At 44.9% G+C, this 24,165-nt stretch overlaps 1 protein-coding gene and 1 long non-coding RNA gene across 6 annotated transcripts in view; one reads left to right on the forward strand and one right to left on the reverse strand.

The window, feature by feature from the left end:
• The window catches only part of LOC118644296, a 218,873-nt gene that overhangs the window by 123,569 nt on the left and 71,139 nt on the right, over positions 1 to 24,165 (forward strand). The gene's annotated exons all lie outside the window — the stretch shown is intronic.
• The window catches only part of LOC105829559 (protein Shroom), a 123,758-nt gene that overhangs the window by 39,848 nt on the left and 59,745 nt on the right, over positions 1 to 24,165 (reverse strand). For all 3 annotated transcript variants that reach the window (XM_028194099.2, XM_036282498.1, XM_028194098.2), the window contains exons 2-7: positions 10,318 to 10,695; positions 9,191 to 9,503; positions 7,652 to 7,888; positions 7,358 to 7,512; positions 6,426 to 7,277; positions 4,594 to 6,330 (exon numbers count right to left, since the gene is read on the reverse strand). In XM_028194099.2, coding sequence (XP_028049900.2) covers positions 4,594 to 6,330; positions 6,426 to 7,277; positions 7,358 to 7,512; positions 7,652 to 7,888; positions 9,191 to 9,503; positions 10,318 to 10,661 — 3,638 coding nt within the window. In that variant the 5' untranslated portion in view covers positions 10,662 to 10,695. The remainder of the gene's footprint in view (positions 1 to 4,593; positions 6,331 to 6,425; positions 7,278 to 7,357; positions 7,513 to 7,651; positions 7,889 to 9,190; positions 9,504 to 10,317; positions 10,696 to 24,165) is intronic.

A 24,165-nucleotide genomic window follows, 5' to 3' on the forward strand; every position in this document is an offset into this window, starting at 1 on the left:
GGGGGGGAGTGAGAGAGAGTGAGAGAATGTGACGTAACTACGTCGATAATGCGATAGAATGCGTATATTCAATCCACTCTAATTTTATAACATTATAGTTCAATAATATTTTCCACTACTCTCGTGAAATGGTGCAGTGGACGGTCTGCAAAAATTAAGTTTCACTTTTATACTCCAAACTGGAGAAACGAAACGATTTATCGCATCCTCGCGATAATTGTCCCGATAAACGTGGCACAAAGTTTTATCGTTTTATTTCTTTTCCCAAGAAATGATACATTACATAATGTCAAGCGTACATTTTTTACGGCCACACCTAGGAAAATATCTGTCGGTTGCAGATAAGAGTGATCGATAAAAACGTACAACGCGTAACGTTTCACCAATACTTGTCCCAATGCTCTTATTTTTTTGTTCCACGAGGATACGTTTCCAGTCCTTGAGAGCAATGGCAGCTTGTTCTCTCGAATCGAATGAAAGATGTATTTAATTGAGGTAAGACATTAGTGACTCGAGGCAACGCGACACACGATACGCGCGCTCTTTTCTTGACGAGTGCCAGTTTTACTCGATATCATCGGATAGTGGAAGATGTCGACGGACGACAAGAACAACCAATGTAAGCGATACTCTACGTGTTGTCATCGTCGGTGTCGACTACCCCGTTTGCCGAGGTCGCGGGATTACCGCGTGTACATAACTGCAGGAGTGGGATAAAACGAGATTTATAGTGCAGCAATGACGGATTTAGAAACAATTTCCTGGAGCGCTATTTAATTAAAGCCATCTATATAAAATTAATGAGATTTTTGGAATAATGTAATTTGTTATTCATTGAAAATTATAAAGACTTATTGTGACCTAGACTTAGAGCAGACTAAATCCGACCTTCATAATATTCGCACACAATAACTAAGAAAGTCTGTTAAAAAAATTCATATAGCGCAATTTATCATAACTACTATCATTGTGGAAAAAAAAGAGTAATTGGACATAAGAGAGTAATACGGGCACAATAAGCCTTTACAATTTTTACCTATGTTTCAAGAAAGAAAATTTACAAAGATCAATAATATATTATATAGATTGACTATAATAAGTTGGAAACTACAAAGAGATTTATTTGTGTACTGAGGATGGTCGAAAACAATGTGCCGAACGTTTATACATTTATTTTATAAATTATTGAAGTAGCAAAATCCAACTAGTTTTCACTCTATAAGCATTTTTTAACTGTATTGTTATTAAAACTAATATCTTTCTTATACAAACTATAATTTATTTTTATAAATCTAATGATAGAGGTAAACCTTTTTCACGGAGTACGAAGCAAGATAAAAAAAAGAAGAGAAAAGTCTTTATTTGCAATGATTTTAACGGTTAAAGAATCGTTAGATCGAAAAATGCCACTTTTTAGATTTTTAATATATGGAATGATTCGCGAATCAGCGTTTCTCCTTGCCATTACTTTGCGCGTAACCTTCCGAATCGATTTAATTCTCTGGCAAAGGAAACATCGCGCCACGGCTGCTGGCTCCATAATACTCGGGCAGGAATTCAGGGGCCAATTATTGCGCCGCAGGTGCAGTGACGGCCGCGACGCGACGAAAAGTGAAAACGACTCGGCGACTCGTGTTTCGCGTAACGAGGATTAGCGATAACGCCGCGGGTCGCCACGTAACTCTCGACCATTGGCCGAGGGAACAGAGAGAAAGAAAGGACGTACGCCACTTGCATAAATCCGAATCGCAATTAAAAGGAACGCGGGAGCGTTTTTACGAGCGACGCATTCCCGCCGACTTTTGTGGTCGCATGCGGAAAAAAAAGGACATTTATCGTCACTCAATTTCGCATCAGACTTACGAATTGCCATCGCGCGACGTGCTGCGCGTTACCTGTGCGTGATTTTGAAACCCTCGTTATGCGGTGAGGCATGCAAGAAATTTGCGCAATTAATGAAAATGTCGCGCAAGACACATCGCTTGGACGTCGACAATAAATAAGGAGATCACTGTCAGGATTCGTTATTAATTTACCACGAGACGTATTCGTGGGGCCGCACTTCGTCATCTGCATCACCGCCGGCGCGGTGAAGAACATGATCGAGCAGGCCAACACGCCCGTGTGGTGGCACACGGTAACCTTTTTTTCTGACATTTCTACCTCATAGGTTGGTTTATTCGAAAGGTTAAACCGTTCTTGCGCTCTCGAATATCTAGCGCGGTCGCGGGAGTTGGAGAAAGAAAGTGCAGAGTAGAGGAGGAAAAGAGAAACGTGTCTGCAACAGTTCTAGCACTCTTCTGTGCCGGGTAATCTCCTCTTCCTGTCGAAGGTCGGGCGCTAGTCAGATGCCCGTTCGCCGAACCGTGTCGCGAGTTCGGCCAACATCTTGGCCGGCGAGTGCGTATCGGGTAGTTGGTCGACCGCTCGTGCGTTGCAGGTAGTCACCCAATCAGAGCGAGAAGGAAACAAAAGAAAGGTGAAAAGAGTTATCGCCCCGTGAGATCGAGCCTACATCCTGTGTCCCGACTGGAAGACCGGGCAGAACTTTCGGCCCGGCGTACAACAATTATCGGCCAATTGTTCCTCGACCTCGTCCTTCTCTCTTTTCTACTCTTCTGCTGGCGCCAATGTCCTTCTATTCTAGTGTGCGCGCGCGCACACCCGCGCGAATCTCGTCTCGGGTTCTCTCGAATAGTCTTTCTCTCCCGTGTGTTTCGTGGCCCGAAAAATCATGGGTCGATGAATAAAGAGGCGCCGGGTCACACCGCGCCATTATCATCGCTCTTGTTCTGCTTTTCATACAATCACTCCCGTCGCACCGAGATCGTCCTTGCCCGACTTCTCCGCCCCTTTCCAGAATGCGTTCGACGTCGCGCCCGTTGGAATTCAATAACGTATCCTCTCGTGTACACTCGATCGCGCTCAATGAGCGTGACTCTTCTACATTCTCGCGATTTTACCTTGCATATAAAAGAATATAGCACGATACTCTGCTTTGCGCGAGACGCCGCTCTCCCGACGGACCAACGTATCGCTCCCGCGCAAACTATGATGATTATATACAAGCTTGACAAGTAAATCCTGTGCGCGCGTTCAGTATATGCTTCCAAGTCGTTCGCGGGAGGTACGGATAGGATTGCTCGTAACGTGTCTCCGTGTCACTTAAGAACCGCGCTGCACGTAATTCAGGGAAAGTCACACGCCCGTAAATCAGCCTGGATATTGGGTACCGTTAGACTTGCAATGATAATCTCATGGTAATGTATGCGATTCGCTCGAGCGAACGAACGAGAAAATAATTAATAACCCCGGGTAAACCGAGTTCGCCGAACTGTCAGTGGCGGATATTGCAATCCTTGAGGGTTTACGGGGTTTGTGACACCAACGGGTGAGCATACGAAAACGGTGTCTCTTTCTTTCGCTATATCGTTTGCCTTCTTCCCTTGATTTCCATTATCGATGATAAGACAGTGTTTTACAGCTCTGCTTTATGAGAACGTGGATGTGACTATTAAATTTTCGAATGACATAATTCACGTTGTACGATGGCGCTTACTGGTTATAAATGTCCTATATTGGGATTTTATACGGCTTGGGTAACACGAAGCGCAAATGGTCTGTAAACTAGTCGTATAGTAGGGAGAGAGAGAGAGAGAGAGAGAGAGAGAGAGAGAGAGAGAGAGAGAGAGAGATTATATTAGAAATATAAATGTAATTTGATCGATATAAAATACTTCGTGCGTTAAATATACATGGATTAACATGTTTGCATTGCTCTCTTTGATATGATACTTCGACGTACCGTTCGGCCAATTATATGTCTTGTTTTCATTCGAAAGAAACGGTAATTACGGAAAATTATATGGAATACCTATCTATGTCAAGGGAGCGAGACGAACCAACGAGTCACAAATTACGTTGGCGATACGAAACGATTTCAAATTGTGCGTGGTTGTCGTTGATTGATACGCGTGAGAGACGTTCCATGGGTTTTCAAGATCAATTGCGCGGCGCTTCGAATTTCCGGACGATCTATCGAGTCTCACAAGCGTATACCGATCACGCAGAGTAAGGTGTACTTACAGTTACCTCTAATTCAATTGATCGATCGTGGGATAAGCGCGACGTACGGCGGGACGTCGCAGGCACATGGGTTATAATGATGGTACTGTATCTGGCAACGGAGGCAGCTATTTACTATTCAATTACTTTGCAATTACGGGATCGCGTGTGCCCGTATCTTAAATTACGCGATGCCATTTCAGCAACAAAAGCTTTAACCCGCTCAAGACCTTTAATAATTGATAATCACAGAATGTAAACGAGACAGGAAAAAAATCATGGGCTCGTGTCTCCAAAGATTAACAAGTCCTGACAGTAAAAATAAACTTTAATGGCGATTGTTACCATTAATGGTAACTCGAAGAATTAAAATAACGAGAAGTTTCGTTTACCGTTATCCATAATCATCGCTTGTAACTGTTTACCTAACCGTGACAATTACCAATAATTATAAATTTGACATATAATTATAAATAATGAGAACAATGTTGAGCGAATGTAGAAAGATTATTATGCAATCATACTTACCCTTGGTGAGAGTGCGGAGGTGCGGGTCTCGGTGGAGGCGGCAAGGACTTCCTACCGGACGTGTTCTGCCGTGGTGCCAAAGGCGGTGGAGGTGAACTAGGAGAATCCGTGCCGTATTTCTCCGCCGGACATTGTGGCTGAGGTTTCTGTTTAGGTATATCAATGTACTTCGGTGGCAATGCGTAGTAACCGTGCGTAGTCCTCTGCGTTATATCGTTAGAACGTTGATGATGATTAGGAACATATTTTGGGGGTTCGTGATATTTCTGCGGGCTCGACTCTGAGGGGAATAGCTTTGAACTAGCTTCGTATCCCGTTTTCACTGGGCTACCGATAGAGAAACTGTGATTTCCTCCCTTCAGATATTTGGACGGACTCTTCGCGGCTTCTGTCACTGGCAGATAATTCGGTCTCGAGGATGGACTCGCAGTAGCGTTCTTGTCCCCGTTTTTAGGCACTTGAGGCTGCGGTCTCTGACCTGAAGATTCTAATCTCTGGCTGGAATCGTTTCGCAGCAAACCGGACGCGTCGACGCGCGTCCCGTCAACTCGCATCGATTCCTGCCGAATGATTCTCGGCTCCACCGGAACTTGCGGCGCGGGTCTCTGATTCCCGGAATCGCTGTATCTTTGCGATATGAGATCAGGCAGTTGCGCCGGAGGTCTGGTTGAGAAAGATCTCTCCTCGGATATTCTCCTCGTCGGCGCTATCCTCCCGTTTACCATAAGCTTCTGAGTAGAAGGATATCTCAAACTGGAACGCCCCGTAACTACCATTCTATGCGTGGCAAAGCCAGCCGAGACTCCGTTTTCCAGTACCATTTCAGAATCCACGTGTTTTAACGCTGCGCCGGATCTCACGAATTGATGCTGTTCCTGTTCTTGCACGCCTGTTTTCGTCGAATTTGGCGAGGATTTGCCGGTAGACTTATCGTGATCTCTCTTGGCGCTGTGTTTCGATCTTTTCATGGAATGTCTTTCCGACTTGTGTCGTTCGCATGACCTTTCACGACTGATCTTTGCCGTTTCCTCCGTCTGGTGGTGAATGTTGTTAGATTTACGCTCCGTGAAATCGTCGCTGAGCTCGGGTGGTGGGGGCGGCAATGGATCGTCGCAATCGTGGACCTCGCTCTCCGTGACCGTCGGCGGCGACGGTGGTGGCAAATCGGGGCTGGGTATGCGTTCGTTGTAAACGTTTCTCAGGTGTGGCTTTTTAGGCGGTCTCTCGGGCACCCAGTCGTCTATTGATATGGCCGGTCCAACTATCACGGGGCCCAGTAAATCTGTGGAGAGACTACTGCAACTATTGCTGTGTTGATGCTTAGGGCTCGGCAAGTCGCCGTTTCCTTGATTCTGAGCTCTGCTAACGTTTTCTCTCCACGCACCACTGGCGTAATCTGACGCCGAACTGGCTCGTCGGGATGAGGATGGTCTCGGTCGAGGGGGAGGCTGCGGCGGTGGACTTTGAGGACTCTGAGGACTCTGAGGACTCCGAGGAGCTGGCGCAGGACCTTGCGTCAACTGAGGTTCTGACCGCCAAGACGCTTGATGATGTCTTTCGTAAAAGGACCACAGTGCTTTCTTTTGAATCGCTTTCAGAGTAGGATCGGACACTCTGTGACGTTTATCAGGATCCAGATAAGTGTAACGCATTTGTTGCTGTTGCTGCTGCTTTTCCAATTCATTGATACGTTCAGCTACTGAAAGCTGCGGTTGTGGCGGTGAATTTACAATCATTCTGGAAAAAAAGAAATGTTGAAACATAATGTATTTACAGTTAGATTTATTACAAAGAAATATAATAATTGTAGAAAAATATATTCATCAATGTACCTTGAAGACTGCATGGATTCTTGCGGCTGGGTCGTACTGACTGGATAAAGTTTTCGTTTGTTGCGTTCGCGATCCAAATACAGCACGCTTTCCGAGTGATGCCGTTGAGGAGTCTGTACCCTAGCACTGTGAGCGATCAGTTGCTTGCTGCACTGGATTCCATTAGTTTGACTCACGTCAGACATCGATCCATGTATAGGATTCCAATTTTCGGAACTCTGCGGACTCGCCGCTCCAACTTGCTGGCGCGTAGGGCTTTGTGGCATAGATTGAGCGTATTTGTCGTTCTCAAGTCTGCTCGAGTTGTCCCACTGATTCGCCTGTGGCCTATCATTCAGCGGATCGTCATCGAGATTGGATTCCTGCCATTTGCTGTCTCGAATCGCCGACGTTTGACAGATGTCATTAATCGACGCGGATGTCGTACAGTGGCCGATCACCGCTGGCAGGCTGGGCCTACTTTGACTCTGCTTGTTTCGATCGTTCATCGAAGACTGCCATTTGTCGAGGCTGTGTCTTCCTTTCGTTGACGGCGGACCTATTCCGGACGTACTGACGTCGCTCATGGAGCTTTGCCACTTCTCGTGACAGCCGTTGCTCGGTTTTAAAATTCCGCCGTTTACGCTGCTAACATCTGACATGGATCCATGATGCCATCGATCCGATATCGCTTGACGAGGCGGCATACCACTCGATACGCTGACATCTGACATCGAGCCGTGCCATTTTAATGTCTCACTGCTAGAAGCGCTACCGCTAGACGTAGTCACTACGCTATCTCTACCCTCTCGGGAGGTATCTTCCCAAGACGCCGTGGGTCTTTGTGCTACCGCCTCGCTGTCCCGCCTCAATCTGATAAGAAGAGCAATCTCTCATTATAAAAACATCGTGGCGTTTGGATGTTAACAAACAATGTGTAAAGACAATCTCACCTGTCGAGAAACGGTGTGTTCGTCGTTGAATCCACACTGGACACATAACTGTGATATCCCTCGGATTGCGCATAGCTGGCCTGTTGCGAATGCTGTACTCTCGTGTATTCTTCAAGACCCGCTTGCGTTAAGGTAGTTTCGCGGTAGAGGTCCACCTAAAAATGAATAAATTCAAAGCATAAATTTATTCGTACTAAAAAGGAATAATATCCGCAACTGTTAAACATTCTATATTTTTTTCGTGCTGCATTCTCGGGATATTTATTTAGATATTCAAGATATTATTCTGCTTACCTGAGACACCTGAGGATCCTGGTAGCTTCTTACATAAGCCTCCAGATCAACGTGACTCAAAGTCTGAGACTGCTGTTCCCGTTCCGGCGGCGATGGAACCACGTATTCCGCGTCTCCCAGTGCTTTACCTTCACGATCCACGCGCGGCCACAATCTCGGCTCCTCTTCGCTACTTCTGTTGCGTGACTCGTAAGTCTCGGCTGGGATCTTCTCGCAACGCTCCATTACCGTCTTCAGCTGTAATATTCAATTTTTGCAGTGTAATAGAAAATCACAAATGTACTCAGAAAGTGGCAAAGTAATTTCTATTTCGAAGTACTCACAATGTGAGTAAGGTTGAAAGTGAGACGATACTCGATTAATAAAATACATCTTATATAAAGTTTGCGTTTAAATATATTTATGCATTAGCAAAGCATTTATCCGTTTAACGATTAGCTTTCAGCCAAAGTATTCCACGATTCACGATCTTACAAGTAATTCGTTTTCGCGTTCTCCTCAACGAGAAAAAAAGAAATAGTAAAAGGTGTCTCAATCTTAAAATACAGCAAAGAGTTAATTGCGTCCGCTCTAAAATAGAAATTGCGCTTGTCTAATAAAATTTCACGGTCAACGAAAAAAAAAGGAGCTTGGACTATCTTTAGCATCTTCTCTGTTTTTTTAGTCCACCGTCTTCTGCCTGCCTGACACCGGGAGCTGCTGGTACATACCGAAATTTACGGCATGATGCGGGTCGGGCCATCAAAATACCACGGCCTACTTCTGAGAAAGCCAGTAGCACGCCGGCGATTATGTCACCGAGAGAAAGGAGGGTGCGGGTGTGGGAGATTAATTGCGTATGCCGTTTTAGGGCGCAGCACAATATGGACACCAAGGTCTTGCCCCGAGGTGATCCCGATTCTTAACACGGCGTGCTCGCCCGGATAAAGTTCCCCTTAATTGTTAAACACATAGATGGTGTCGACGTGAAACTTTGTAATTCGTTTAAAAGCATGAGGAAAGTGTTCCGATAAGCTCCGTTGCCTCGTGACTTGTTTATACCGCCGAGGTACTTTGGTGTCATGTAAACGAGATTCGATTTTGCAACCGGCAAGACAATCGAGAACGGCTGACACGGTGAATTCTGAGTTATAGCAGGAAGGATTGGTGCGAGTCGTATCAATAGAAATCGCGTCAATGGCAAAACTGAAAAATGTCTTATAAATGTAATTCAATCATTAAGAGCTATAATAAGACATTTTTATTTATCCATCCGTATTACACATATGTTATCTGTTCCAATTAATCATCGCGGTTACTTCTAGTAAACTTTATTCTCTTCATGGTGCTATAGCAAATGGGGTTTAATAGTAGAGTCTACAAAGACTCTAAAAAGAAATTGAAATCGCGCGTACGTGCGTACGATATCTTTTATGTATCCAATTAATAGTAAATCACGTCATTACGTCGCTATGCAAATGCACAATCTACGTTCCGGTTGTATAAGCTATACGGCGTAATGGCCGTTTTGCGGAAAATGAAGAGGGCTTTGCAAGTTACCTGCTGCGTGAACGTAGGATTGGGCCTCTTCGTATGTAGTCTGGTGTACTGGGCCGGTTTCTCCTTCGGATAGTTGGTGTGATCGGTCCAGGACTTGGAGCGATGAGAACCGCTGTGCCCCGAGCTGTGGATATCCTCGTCGGAGTGTCGTTCGGGCGCGCTCGGCCACGAAGGATACTTCTCGTGTCCCGGACCGTAACACACACCCTTGAGGCTGGAGGCATCCCTAACTGGCGGCGTCGGTGGTGGCGAGGCTTCGTCTCTCTCATTAAGAGGGAGCGTGAAGCTGTTGAATCCGAGGTTCTCGCTGTATCTAATGGGACAGACGGGTATGGAAACGTCGCGGTTAAAGTGGCCGGTGCACTCTGGCGATAGCCGCGAGAGAACAGAAATAGCAACGCGTGACGCAACGTCCTCCCTACGTGGAAACAATTACGCACGGACGCAAAATCGTCTGTTTATTAACGCCTCGCCCAATGAATCATACTCGTAATATGGCACTCTCGACCGCGGTGCTTCTACGCGCGGTGTCATTGAACCACTTTATTACCAGGATATGTGCGGACTGTATAGTTTATGGTACTGTCAACCAGCTCTTTGACGTAACGCGTACGGTAATCGGGGTATTTCCTCGATGTTACGTTTCATAGTTATTATTTTCTCGACAATGTACCGTTCGCGTTGAAAAACTAAGACACGTCATTCTGGTATACACTAATTATTTATGTCGAATAAATATGTGACGGAAATCTCATCTTATTATCTTACAGATAATCTTATTATTACAGTTCTCGAATTTGAATAATAATTCACATCGGATAGGATTGAGACAAAGAGAGATTGATTGCTTAATTGATTGATACGCGTTTATTACTGTTCTAGGAAATACCCTCTAAGAACCTACAGACAAAAAAAGAAAAGACTGTAAGACAAGACAATTAAAATGCAATTTTAAAAAATTAATAAACGGGAAAAAATAAAATAAAAAATATTGAAATATAGTTAAAATTGAAGGGAGAGAGAGAGAGAGAGAAAGAGAGAGAGAGAGAGCAGAGAAAGAATAAGGAAAGAACGTTGCGTGAGCGAACACCGAGAAAAAAAGTGAGCACGTAATCGCGAGCACGTACCCGCAGTCGTTCTTATAGCCCGGAGTATTCTTCTTGTGACCGTCGTTGTAACCGGTAGCCGCGGCGGCCTTCTTGCCGCCGTTGCCACCCTCGTGATCGTTCTCCGTGTTGGACCTCCGCCCGTCGTTTCTGCGACGGTAATATTCGTTAGGAGCCACCGAGCGAGGCGGACTCTGCTTAAGGCCATAGCCTTCCTGAGAATACGACGTGGCACTCTTGAAATTGGCAGCCTCGTTCCCGTGGCCGTGGCTCGCGTATTTGTAGGACCCCGGGGGACAGGAAGGTGGGCCTGGGGCCTCATCCTGGACGCGATATCCTGGCGGCGACGGTTGCAACTCCGTCATCGTGTAACCGACGTCCCCGCCATCCGGGATACACCTAAGTGAGCAGAAAATTAAAATCGTGAGCTTCGACGTTCCCCTGAGATAAAATCTCGTGATTAGAGTACGGTCGAATAGAGCAGATTAAGCGATTACGCTTAAATATAACAGAATCGGGCGCAACGTTTCACATATTTATGAGGTATCGCGCATGCATGCAAATTAAATGTTACGTGAACATTTTATCAATCGAATGATTTAATCTTTCGTTCTAATACTAAATCATAACGCGGCGCGCAACGATTCTTCCTTTTTGATTTTCAGAATTGCTTTCAGAATATCTGGCTATAGCCTTGAGTCTAAGTTACAAAAACGCGTACAAAAATTACGTTTGTACCTTTGCACAAAATGCAAATGTAATGTGATTAGGCATATGTACGGCAGATATATTTCTCGGCCGCTAATTGAACTTTATGGAAATTGTACCGGTTTTAAGCCTTACTTTGAACATTCAACATGAATTTTTTGACATCACGTGATACATCGTCGTTTTCTATAACAATCTAAACGATCGCGATTAACATAGATGTACATGCAGCCTCATACTCATCTTCACTTTGTTCGCGGGAAAAATTATATTAATAGGTGCGAGATATTAGGTAGTAGGGTTGGCTATATGTATCAGTTACAATATAAAATCCGAAGAAAGTATCTTACGAAGTTATTTAACCTGGACGAGTTTAGAGACACGTGTACGTGTAGTTAACTCTCGGGCGACGGAGGAGTAATGAGTCGCGTTAATAGAGGCACACTCAACAACGTGATTGATGAGACTGATAGATAACGCTATTTCCGAGTCAGGGGTCTCCGGAGCGCGTGAATGATGACAGCTTTTAACGAGGAACACGGATGCCAAAAAGCAAAATAGAAACGATTGCATATCTCTAACGCGGAAGATATCGCCAAGTATATACGTTTCGTTTAACTTTTCACCGAGCAGGTTTTTATCTGTTCTCAGATTAATTTAAATCGTCGTGAATTAATCATAAATTACGCGCGGAGAGCACTTTGGCTCATTTAAATTGTAAAATGAGCCTGCGAGTGTCTCTCCCCGGGACGATTGCGATAACACTCTATAAAAACAAGAAGTTTAATATCGCGCTTTTAAATTAACTTTAAAAAAACACGGACAGTCAATATTAATTATCGAAGAACTGAATTTTTTTCGCGAGCAATTAATGAAGCCGGTGTCATCGGTTCGAAATCAAATATAGTTGCTCAAGCGAGTAATTGTTGATCAAGTCAGAGGCTTTCGGAGTCGAAAGATGAGTTTACGTGTTGATATTCCCTACGATAGAATTAACTTCACTTTCAAGACGTCACTGACGACATTATGTATCAGAATTCGAATTCTCTTTGCTTCGTTTTATCTCAAAACCTTCGCGTTTCCGCATCATTTTTCCGTAGTATTTTGCGTCATGAGAAGTACAAGAAGCAAAGGAAAAAAGATGCGAGCGATGAGCAAGAAGACAGGTCTTACAAGACCGAGGTCGCCATTTTTACCAAACGGTAAAATTCTGCAATCTTACGTGCGGCGAAAACCTCCTGGAATCGACTGCCCCCGGCATTGGCGATTTTTGCCCACGCGACCTACGAAATTTCCGACTTCGCCCAATGATGACTCCTAATTGCAAGAAGCCTCAACGACACGCAAACGCGTACCACGGGGCGCGCACCACGAATGCCAGATCGCCCGCACACCACCCGCACTAAGGCGGGTCTTAAAATACTCGAGCGGTTTCGTAACGAAGCGAAAGTACTGCACGGTATATATGATGAATAATCGTTTCTTTAAATATCTGGCAGGTAGTTGCTAATAAGCGGCCGGCGAAATTACGATCGCTCTGAATACAATAGCGCGCAAGCAGTGGATTTATTAACTATGCTGCAGCAACCGTACCTACAATCAGGCATGGCGAATCGTAAACGGTTATAAATTCTTGCGCGTAATCCTGCAACTCGATCCGTAATCTCGGAATAACCGGCGAAACCGCCTAATGCATACGTAACAGTCTGATTAGCGAAATCAATTTTGCCACCAATCAGTTAAACGCGAAACTATCAATAGCCGCATATTAGGAATTGAAAATTAGCCGTGTGGCGTGCGTTAAATTGGGTTTGTTACGGTGGGCGTGTCGCAGCGTCGCGCCTTTTTGCATAACAAGACGGGACAAAACCGCATCGGAGTCGGATGATTTTTAAGGCGCCCCTTGAACGCAGTCGACACGATAATGACACACGATGAATACCGCATTATTGCAACAATTTCTCAAATCGGAGAGCTCGAGCGGGAGAATTCGTCCTCTCGCATGAATTGTAGGCTAGTGTGCCACGTTCCGATATACTGGATCTCATGACAAATGTCTCGCGATAGAGACTTCCGCGATAGGAAGCCGCCGATTCAATTACCGCCTCTCGGAGCAAGGAACACCGCATCCATTAACCATGCACGCCTACGTCGACTAACCTTTTTCTTTGCATCTCGTACGAGTTATCGGTTGCTACTGATGCGCGACTGCCGCATTATTCTTTTCGTGCACGCAACACCGCAGCAGCGTATAATTTCCGACATCGACTGCCAACGGGAATACGCCGCGTGAGTGATCATTACTGCAAATTGCAACAATGTGGCGAAGGAACGACTCGCCGATTTTGGTGATTCCGCAAATGCTTGCGAGAGAGAAAAAAAAAGGGGTAGACCGAGAGGGGAGCGTAGACAAAAATGACGGCGGATAAATTGCGAGGATCTCCTCACGAACTTGTGGAGACTCTCGTCTTCGATTTACCTTAGGGTTCTTACGTTTGACAACTTTGAATATTCAAAGCTTCGATGTTAACTTTGCAGCTTCAAATTCTTTTAAAGCTTCGAATACCTCGAAGCTGCCAAAGGCAACAGCCCTGATGTACTTTGATCCTCCAATTCTTTCGAGTCCCCCCACGCATCGACGCTCGTTCACGTGCGTTCATTCACTGAACGCGCTTACGCGTTATACGCGCCTGTTTTCCGCGGTCGTGAGGCGCATTCGCGCGCGCATCGCGCGGGTTCGTAGAGGCAAACGTAACGGAGGAGGAACAGAGAGAGAGGAACGGAGACGATGGCACAAGGCGCATGCCAGCGCGCCGTGCGCTCTCACGTTATGCGCGCGTATAGAAGTCGGATAGAGGCGGGCGCAACTCTCGCGCGTATTAAAGCGTTACGGACCGCGTGCCCCTAAATCACGCCTCGTAAATTGCCGTACGTCCGACGGTATCATCGCGACGTCGAGTTTTCGCCGTGATAAATTCGCTGGAATTCATTTCCCGCGCGAGCGCGCGAGTTAAAGACTGCCGTTTACGGAGGAGGAAAGATTGTCACCTCGGTGTTCCCTCTAATTTCCTGCCCGACATGTGCGACGAGAGCAACAGTCTCACGCGCGACAATTACCAGCGAGGCGATCGTAATGTGCTCTTTAAGATTAGCGAAGGTCCACGCTCGTACGGTGGGAACGCATCTCGGAATCTGCGAGATGTAATTCAATGACAATACAAATGCAAGTTAGAAGGTTAAAACAATTTTCATCTGTAATTTTTATCATGCACGTCGTCTCGTATTTGGAGCATGTACATTAGCGTACCATCCAATTTATTCATGAATTAAATTAACTTCTAGCAATAAATTAATTTACTGGCGAAATAATTTTATCTAGAATATTAATGAATTTGGAATTACAAATTGATAACTTTTTATTCTAAACGTGCTTGATTTCCTCAACATAAATGGTCGTGCTCTATCAGCCAGTTATCGTGTTACTAGTGAGTAGATACATATACTGGATATCTTGTTACTTAACTCGTAATACGTATATTTTTATGCTCAGTAAAACTTAATGGCCATACGCCACAAAGGGTATTATTTGTTGTTTCCATACCGACGAGTGTGCGCATACGAGTGAAATTATGTTATATTATCATGTTTCGCTTTGCTGACCGTCATACTCATACGGTCTCGATGAGAAAAATTGAAATGGCCAACAAAAATCAAAGGAATAAACTGCGGTCTTTTACTTTTCAGCTAAGAATGGAAAGAGAAGTACACGAGCGAATTTGCAGTGGGACGAAAGTGTTGCATAACGTAATTAATGTACGTTGAGTTCGTTGACTGGGTACCCGAATGCACGTAATTCCGCAGAACGATCTACCGTACGAGGAAGGCTCTTAGAAATCGAGTTGGACCTCATCCAATGTGATTCACAGATGTAAATTTGCCACGATGTGTTCTGACGTGCTGCCATGCAATTTCGTCATGAATCATTAATTAACAAAAGATATAGGCACTGCGATTCTGCTTCTTATTTTTCTTACTTGTGAACGCGTTTGAATGTGTATATCGTGCATACATGTATTTTTTTCTTTAATATATTGTCGGACTCTTACGATAGTCAGTATTATGAACATCGATTGTAAAGCTAAATAGATGCAGTTGATAGATACAGTTTTATTTTGTTAGGACCTAAGAAGTCTAATTCAAAAGTTCCTCTCTCTGGACTTTAAGATCCTGATTCAAGGTGCAGAGAATTTTCGGTAAGAAACTGATACAAGAAGGTACCGAGATGCCAATAACGGGAGCTGTGGCCAACAGCCGCTCGGGGGGACAATGAAGGTCAACGAAATCGCGTTCCTGATATCTGGTCCGGGGGAAATAAAAAGAAATCGATAGGGAATGCAGAAAAATCTCGCATATAGAATGCGGAGGAGACATACGACACTGTGCGCGGCTTATCGCCGAACCGTCTGGTTTTCTCGAGGCAGAGCTCGAAGCGGTAAATTCAATGCGAGGCTGGCGGCCTGCGAGCGCACGCGAGCGGGCGAACGAGCGCGCGAGGCCGGGCTGTGTGGAAGGTGAAAAGCCGGAGGATGTAGACGAAGGAAGGTAGACAGGAGGGCAAGGGAACAAGAGAAGGTAGGACGCGCTACGTGGAAGGTGTGAACCAGGGCGGGACAACAGAAGCGCATCTCTCGCCGGCGACTCTCGTGGGCACCGCTCGCGGTGGAAATCTGGAGCCGACCGTGATTCTTTGCTCCGCAGAATTGCGATCCGGCTCTTACGGAACATCGCGTTGGCGGCGGATTCGCGTCTCGAGCTCGGCGCGTGGGCACCTCGCCACACGTCGCCGTCTCCCCTGCTGTCTCACCGCTTCCAACGGTAGTCATCGCCGGTACCGACGCGACGTGTCGTGCTGAAAATGCGGACCGTACGAGTCTGTCTCTCTCTCTCTCTCTCTCTCTCTTTCTCTCTCGCACGCCTTCAGAAGTGGTGCAGCCTCACTGGCGTAGGACGTGTGAGATGAGAAATCCGCTTCTCATCCCATGGCTGGCGCTCACGAGTGCTTTTCTCGGTACTGGCAAATCTCTCTTCTTCCTATATTCTCCCCTCTCCGGTCGCATGATAAATGCTCTAATACTTTATGCGCTGCTTAATTACCAGTCTGTGTCTATAGAGCCATAATTTATTTTTGCCAGCTTGAAAGTATGTCGAATATATAGATACCCCTTGAGGAGCGTCTGATTTGCGGCCGTGAGTATTAAGCGGAGGATGTACGAAATTGATCGTTACGTCGCAGCCTCGTTTAGCACCGCGGTGTAAATCGTTATTCGTACAACGTTCCGCGCGTGTCGTATATCTTCTATTCGATGCCGCGGCATCCAAGTACGGTGTTGCATCGCGTGTCATGTATCAGGCTGCTCGCGCCAGTGAATACCCGGACGATGTCCTGCCTCGTGTTCTTGAGGTAGATGAGTAGGTAGTCGATTGGCCGCGGATGAGGCCACGGTGAAAGAATCCTCGCTACTAATTCACAATCTATATGGCAGCGGAGGACAGATCCAGCTGCGTGAGATATGGCTTATCCGAGCGCTTTGAGGAATGCCACGGGAATGCCCTCCGGGTAACGGCGGATTTACGAGGAAATTATCCCCGCGAGTCTTGATGTATCAGAACTTTCGCATAGCAAGCCTCGTCCCAAGTGTGTTGCCGCCGATACAGATATCAAAACCTGTATCCGCTCAAACGCGTTCGCACAGGCACGAAAATATATGTAACATTCTATCCGCTGATGGCTATCGATATTAATAACGTCGACAATTGACGTTGACGTATTATGATTCTAACGGAGGATGATATATTCCACCGGTTTACAACGGTTGATATAGATGCTGATATTTATTACGTGAATTTAATGTTTGTTCAATGTCAATCGTACCACGGAGATCCCGGATATCAGACGGTGATAGCGCACGATATAATCGCACGGTAATCGATTACGCTTTTCGTTCGCGTCCAATTAATCCAATACTGCTACAGGGTATTGTCGGTCGTATACTACCTGCCCTAACAAAACTAACATAATAATCGAAGAAACATTATTCATTCGAGGAGGTAGGAAGGAAAACAACCGGCGCGGCGGTGGGCCTGACACGCGCTTCGACATGTCTGCGCCAATCAATTTTCCCATCCGTCACATCGTCATTTTATGGTAATGAGGCGAATCCAATTCCCCCTTTCGCAGCAATCATCTCGACAGTCGATTTGAATTAGCATAACCGAATGCGTTAACCTATCGCGCATTCACAACAGGAGTCAGTCGACAATAGTTGATCCACATGCAAGGTTCGATGGACCGAAAGTCGAGGAAGGAAACCGCTTTCGCTTTTTTTTTCTATACAACACACTGTGAACAGGAGATAAAATTATTTTGAATGAGGCTATCGACCGCGTTGGAAAAACTTTGGGAAAAGTCCGCATCCCGGCGACATAATGAGAGCCTGCGTCCGTGAGAAACTTCGCTCATGACTTTCTTACTAGTCTCTCTCTTCATTTTGTGTCTTTGCAATTTGCTAGAAAATTTCAGAAATCATCATTTTATAAAGTCACGAAATTGACGTGTCTGGAGACTGGGATATTGGAAACTTATTTTATTCCACAAATTCATCAAATATTATGATTTTCTAGAAAAAACTCGATTAAAAAGAAATACTTGTCAATGATAAACTAGTAAAAGCAAACTGAAAAAATTTTTCACTGTTGACGGCTTGTTAACAAAACGAATAAAAAATAGAAAAGTGCATATATTTGAATAAAATTGCAATAAAGCAATTCCCGATTCTATTATATTTTTATCTTTATCAGTCTTTATTTACTTCTTATATCTGAAAATGTATGTAAAAGATATTGTAAAAATTGTGTTGGAAAAATATAAACAAAATAATCTTATATACACGAAACTAATTGTTCAGACACATAAGATGTTTGGGAGTAAATTTTCTGTTATAAATTAAAAGCGTGTACTTTAGATGGAAATGCATCACTAGCAAGAATTTGCATCAGGTTTATTATTTATTTTTGAAAATCGTCATGACATTATTATCAAGCATCGACGTCAATCATTGCATCCGACAATAAAAAGTTTATCGTCGTAGTCATTGATTGATAATCCATAATTGCAAAATTGAGTAACACTCTTCCTTTGAGACCCATATGATACAATCGCTAAAAATATCCACCCGCGTGTAAAAGGCATTCATCCGAAAAGGAAAAAAAGCACGGAGTAGAAAGGCGAGGCATGAGAAAAAGATAAATTGGTGAAATACGGCGGATCACGCACTCGTATCCGAGCGAAGGGGCTCGTAATTTCCGCCGTTTTAGCCCACGACGCGGTCGAGAGTTCATGTTCCTTTTTGAAAGTCTGGGCCATAACTCGACATCACGATATGGACGTTACGCGCGAAACATTAAGCCCGTATTACGCCGCCTGATTAACGTGTACTTTCACGCAACCGTTCCTTGCAGTCTCGATCGAAGCAATTAATATCAAACATTGACGTCGACAATCAATCAATCACCCGCCTGTAATTATGCAAGCCCGTTAAAGCGTGCGACCGTTAGGCTACCAGAAGCCATCGCCGTAGTGAACAATGCAGTGAAATACACTTGCACCTTGCGATCGTAAATATCGGTAAAGATCGTGACACTAGAGACGATTCTCGGAGTTCGACAGGGTCCTCGATCTTATCAATCTGTTTTGCGAAACCGTATAAAACGCCGGGTGCCCGGATTCGCCATGTGAAATGCGATCGGTGTCGATCGTGATTCAGTCTCCGTGCGATTTTTGCGTCCGTTTGAATTCCACCGCAGTTGCGCCGTTACTTCTGTAGCGGGGGATCAAAAGGCGCGCGCGCGCGCGCGCGGGGGCGATCGGCGAAAAAGCAAAGGCTGGGTAAAAGAACGACGTGCCGTAAACGCGCAATTTATTCTTCCCGATTACGGTAGTAATTATCGTGAGTAATCGACAAGTAATACACAACGTAGTAGGCCCCGGCGCAGGTGCGCTATCATGACTCTTGACTCGCACTTCCATTTGTTGGACTAGAGATAATCTATCTACATATTTCTCCACTCTTTTCTCTCTCTTTCTCTCTGCTGCCTTTTCCCTCCTTTCCATCCCCCCCCCCCCCTCCCTCGAGATCTCAATAGATATTTCAGGGGACCGGCAGGATTGTATATCTCCGGCGCCCGAAAGAAGAAAAAGGAACGTCAGACGCGTTCGACTCGTTGGATCGATCGATACCAAGATAATCCATTGTATTTCTCTAATTCGTTTCTCGAATCACGCCGCCGGTAATCGCTATCCCGCCGGCTCGAATGGCGAGATCATTGACCCTGCTCCGTGGATGTGGAATCAATAACTTCGAAGGACTCGATTCGTGCGATCGCGAAGCGTACAAGCCCGGCGTTTTCTGCGGCGCGCGCATCATGTAGGCTTTCGTCAGACGCAAATGGCGCAACTTCTATGCTAATGGAGCGGAATCGCGCCGTAATTATATCTAACGAGTGACGCGAAAGGGGGCACTGGAGAGTGCTCGATTCGACACGCCACCGATTCCACGGTATCTGTAAGTAAATTTCATTACGACATCGGATAGGTTGCGGCGGTTCTTTTGGTTCTCTCTGTTACAGTTACGTACAGAGAGTAGCTCATAGAGGAGACACTGATCTACGGCTTCCGGCCACTGTATGTTAAAAAGCGAGGTGAAATACGCGCTCGTGCCCGTGCAGATGCGAGGCGCATTATCGTAAAGTAGAAAAGAAGACTATTTAAATACTGGTGCATTGAGCGATCCCGCGCACTCTTTACCTTATCGTTCACGTTCCATTCCGCGTGAGTCACCTCTGCATCCGCAGTATTTTATGCGGCTCCACGCGCGTTAACGCTTGCGGTGCGCAGGCGTTACATGGTTACACTCATCGCATATGAATTTCATGGGATCGCATAAGTATACGCGAATGATAACATAACGCAACAGTATTTCTAATATGCAGAGAAGAATAAAATAATATCAAATAATGCGAACAAATTGTATTGCTTAATATAAGCAAATGTTATTATTCGTACAAAAGAAAAAAATCTTTTACATTGCACACATAAATTGGAAATTTGATAAATTTAACCAAAAAGGTACAAATCAAATATTAATAGTTGTATCTATTAAAAATTTTAGTTATAAACGTACATGTATATTAAAATATGATAACTAAAATTCTAATTGATATGATCAGAATGTATTTTGTCTAAAAAATTTTTTTTGTAGACAAATTCTCAATGTTACAACAAAGTTACAAAATATATCGCTAATTTTTGTATTTGCTAGAATTTTGGTTGTCACGTATAGAATTTTTAAATTTTTCTGCTGTCAATTAGATTGAGTAAAGTGATCCTAAAGTTTGTTTTATTGACATTTTTTAAATAAACTAATGTTTTAATTGACTTTATAGAATTGCAAAAGTTTTTACAGAATTAAAGTACGCACAAAAATCTAGAGAAAAGCGATCAAATTCATATAAAAAACAAAGAAAATTATTTTTAATATGTAGAACTGTCACATGTTGACAATATTTGACTAATATACAAAATCTACGATATATGTATACAAAATAAAATTGTATTTCTTTAGGAATAAAATATACGAGCAATATTGTGCAAACTAAGATTAAAAACAAAAAAAAGATTAAGTTAAAGATTAGTTTAACTTTTGTAAATCTAGATACAGGATGATAAAAGAACAGCAATCTGAACATTTTTTAAATTCTCGATATAAAATCCAATTCATAGACTAATATTAATACGTGTACTTTAATTCTGGAAAAGTATTTCCAAATTTAAATTATCTGCATAAAAGAAATACATACAAAATCTTGTTAATGATGTGCACGAATGATTCTACATTAATAATTCCAATCGTTTGACGGGCATTCTCTTAAGTGCAATACATAAACATATACATGTTGCTAATCACTTATCCGACCCATGTAATTTTTACACACATACAATTTTTGTTGAAGTTGCAATATTATTTTTCAGTGTATGTACTTCTTGTTGTTGCAATCGAAATATTTTTCTCAATATAGAGCGCAGAATCATCCAAAGAAGAACTTTTCCTTGTATGTACAATTAACACAGCAAAACGTGTCACGTCTGAGACATGGCCACTAGACATTTGCGAGTTTGCATAGCTAAAGGGACCTTTTGTGCAGCCAAAGGATTAAGTAATCCGGGCTTTCGCAAGTTGACTACCGGCGAGGGGCGACGCGACGCGTCCGGAAGAGGTCGGGTCGCGTTGCGACTCGGTCGAAAACGAGCGGCTTGTCGCTCGCGGAAACGTGGAAAGGCTCTCAAGCGGGAAGAATCTCGCGAGGGCCCGTTCGTTCCTCCCACGGTTAGCATCGCGCGCTCGCCTTATCTGCTCCCTTGCGCGCGCGCGCGCGCGCCGGAAAGAATCGGCGCAAACACGCTACACGAGAGACTCGCGCGCCGCTACGCAGTATATACGTAACGTTCGCGCGCGTTGCAAATGCGTAGTACCGCATGCGATTTCCTGGAGTAACGGCCCCTGGAGCCGGGGCTCACACAACCACGCGCGGACTTCTTCCTGCTGCTCTTGTACCGATAAACACGAAAAGAATCGAACGATTATCGAGGCGGGGAATCGGTTCCGCGCACGGCGGCGGCTGCGGCAGCGTCGGAAATATTGAACGCGGATAAATACACGATAAGTCGTCGCACGCACACGCGTACGCGTGTCGGGAATTCTAGGACGCAACTCATGTATACTTTTGTGCAACTACCGTAAAAAGATTGCTGTTAAAAGGGCGCTGTTAAACCGGATATATCTTCATCATTATTTGCCCGGTGCGTCACCGTAATTGCCGACTTCATCAACACATTGGTTGGTTAAAAGTAACATTAAGTGCTTAATCGTTTTGCTTTATCTTTTTTTTTTTCCAGTTTTCGTTCTATGACTCGGTAATAGATCTTAATTTTATGCGGAATGAAAAGGGGGAAAAAAGTGGTGAATCTGCTGCTATTTATTAAGATGCCGCGAAGAGCGAATATATGCACATACATATTCTCTTATCCAAAATAATGCGCGTGTAATGTTACGGTAGGGGATTTTTCTGATAAATCGTGCGAAGAGACAGAACGCTTATTAACGAGCGGGCAAATCGATTTGCCTCTTCTTCAGGAGGAACGTGCATAATACCCGCTCTTGGTCGTCAGTTATCTGCATCGGGCGGTAAATCGTGGCAGGAATAATATCATTATGCCCCGGGCATGCGTCGAGCGTATAGGCCGAGTTACGCCATTGGCAACGCTCCCGGCATATAATCGAGAAACGAGGGGAATTGATTAATTAACGCGGAAAGAAGTCTTCCTGGGAGCACGGCGAGCTCGACCTTGTCGGCATCCGCTTTCCGGCCGGGCGGTTAATAGCTATACCTAAAAAGAGTATCGCCACGAGGGTGTGCAACCGCCGTCCCGCACTCTGGCGGGAACTCGCTGTTACCGGTGCATACGAATCGAGAAGAAACGTCAGACTTGCATCGGGGGCGCGCGTTAACATTTCGGGGGCTTATTAATCGACACGCAACAACACGCAGCGTGCGCTCGAGAAATCGATCGGCTCCGCCGCGCCGTGGGACTTCCGGACGACTTGAGAAAACGCGTAGTCACGCAACCATACGCGCGTCTAGAGTGAGGTCTCGCGCTATTACGCCGCGTCGTCGCCCCCCGCTGCGCGTCGCGGCTTAAATTACGCCGCGTCCGGCACGAAGAAGAGACACGCGCGGACAAACGCGCGCGGGGAAGGGACGGAAGGGATACGCAGACGCGAGGTGAATTTATTAATTGGAAGGACGATCTCTCTCTCTCTCTCTCTCTCCACCCTCGGGGAGTCTTCACTTCCTTATCGAGAGGAAGAGAAAGACACCGAAAGAAAGAGCGAGTTATCGGGGATGACGTATCGACTGATCGGTATCGTCCCGCTGCGTAACTATGGTTGGGAGTTATCGAACCACTTGCATGCTCCATCGCGTCACAAGTCGAATGGCTCGGGAAGAAGGAAAAAAAAGGTACGGAAGGGTACCTCCTACGGAGAGCGGGCGCGCTTCTATATGGCGAACGGGGGCAATCAAAGAAAGCCGATTCACCCTGATCGCAAGGCGAGTCGCCGCCGGCACGCTCTATCCGGAGGAGTGAATTACGCGATACGTCGGCGATCGCGACGAATCATTTATAAACTATCTCGCGGGAGACGATCGGCAGGGGAGAGACCTTATCGCGTATCGGGCATCAATTGCCGATGCTCTTTTACCGGCGACACGCTGCTCTCGCCGTCCTGATCACCGCGCGACGGAATATCTTTACACTTGATATTTTAACGGTGCATCACGGTTGCCGGTCGACGCAATTAGCTAATTGCGTAAACAAACGGTATATAATTAGATACAGAACTAGTGCGACCTCGACTTCGCCGTCTTATCGTCGTGTTACCATAAGCAAGTACCGCGAAAATCGCATTTGCGACAGACCCGATTGTTTACTTTTTCTTCCTTTTCATTTTATAATGTTCAAGCGTTTTTTGTCTAATAAGTTCACGTGAAAAAGTGTCTTTTTTCAATTCTTACATAAAATAAAGTTATCGGGACTTAAATTTTGAGTCTATAGGCCCCCGCATATACCTTTGCATAACGCATAACGTATGCACATAAGCAAATTGATTGGTCCATAAGCGAAGTGCATAAGAAATTCAACCAATCGAATTTCTTATGCCTTTATGTTATGCGTTATGCAAAAGTGTGTGCGGGGGCCTTATCTCTGGCAAAGCTACGTAAATATATATTCCGAACTGTTAGTTTCGAAAAGAAAAGAATTGAGATAATCAATCTTTTTTTTTACCGCTACTGTGGATTTATTCGCGCATTTCATTTTTCTCCGAGAAAAAATATTTCTTTCTCGGTACCAAATTAAAGCGAGTCCTACATTGCAATGTCTCAAGGACATACGAGTGTTTTTCGCATGACCAATTTAGCGGGCATCTCACGAGCTGCGCGGTAATGAGCATCTCGTGGTGCCTATTCGCAGCAAACCTCTCGAGA

Source organism: Monomorium pharaonis, chromosome 2 (genome assembly GCF_013373865.1).
Source record: "Monomorium pharaonis isolate MP-MQ-018 chromosome 2, ASM1337386v2, whole genome shotgun sequence".
NCBI lineage: Eukaryota > Metazoa > Arthropoda > Insecta > Hymenoptera > Formicidae > Monomorium > Monomorium pharaonis.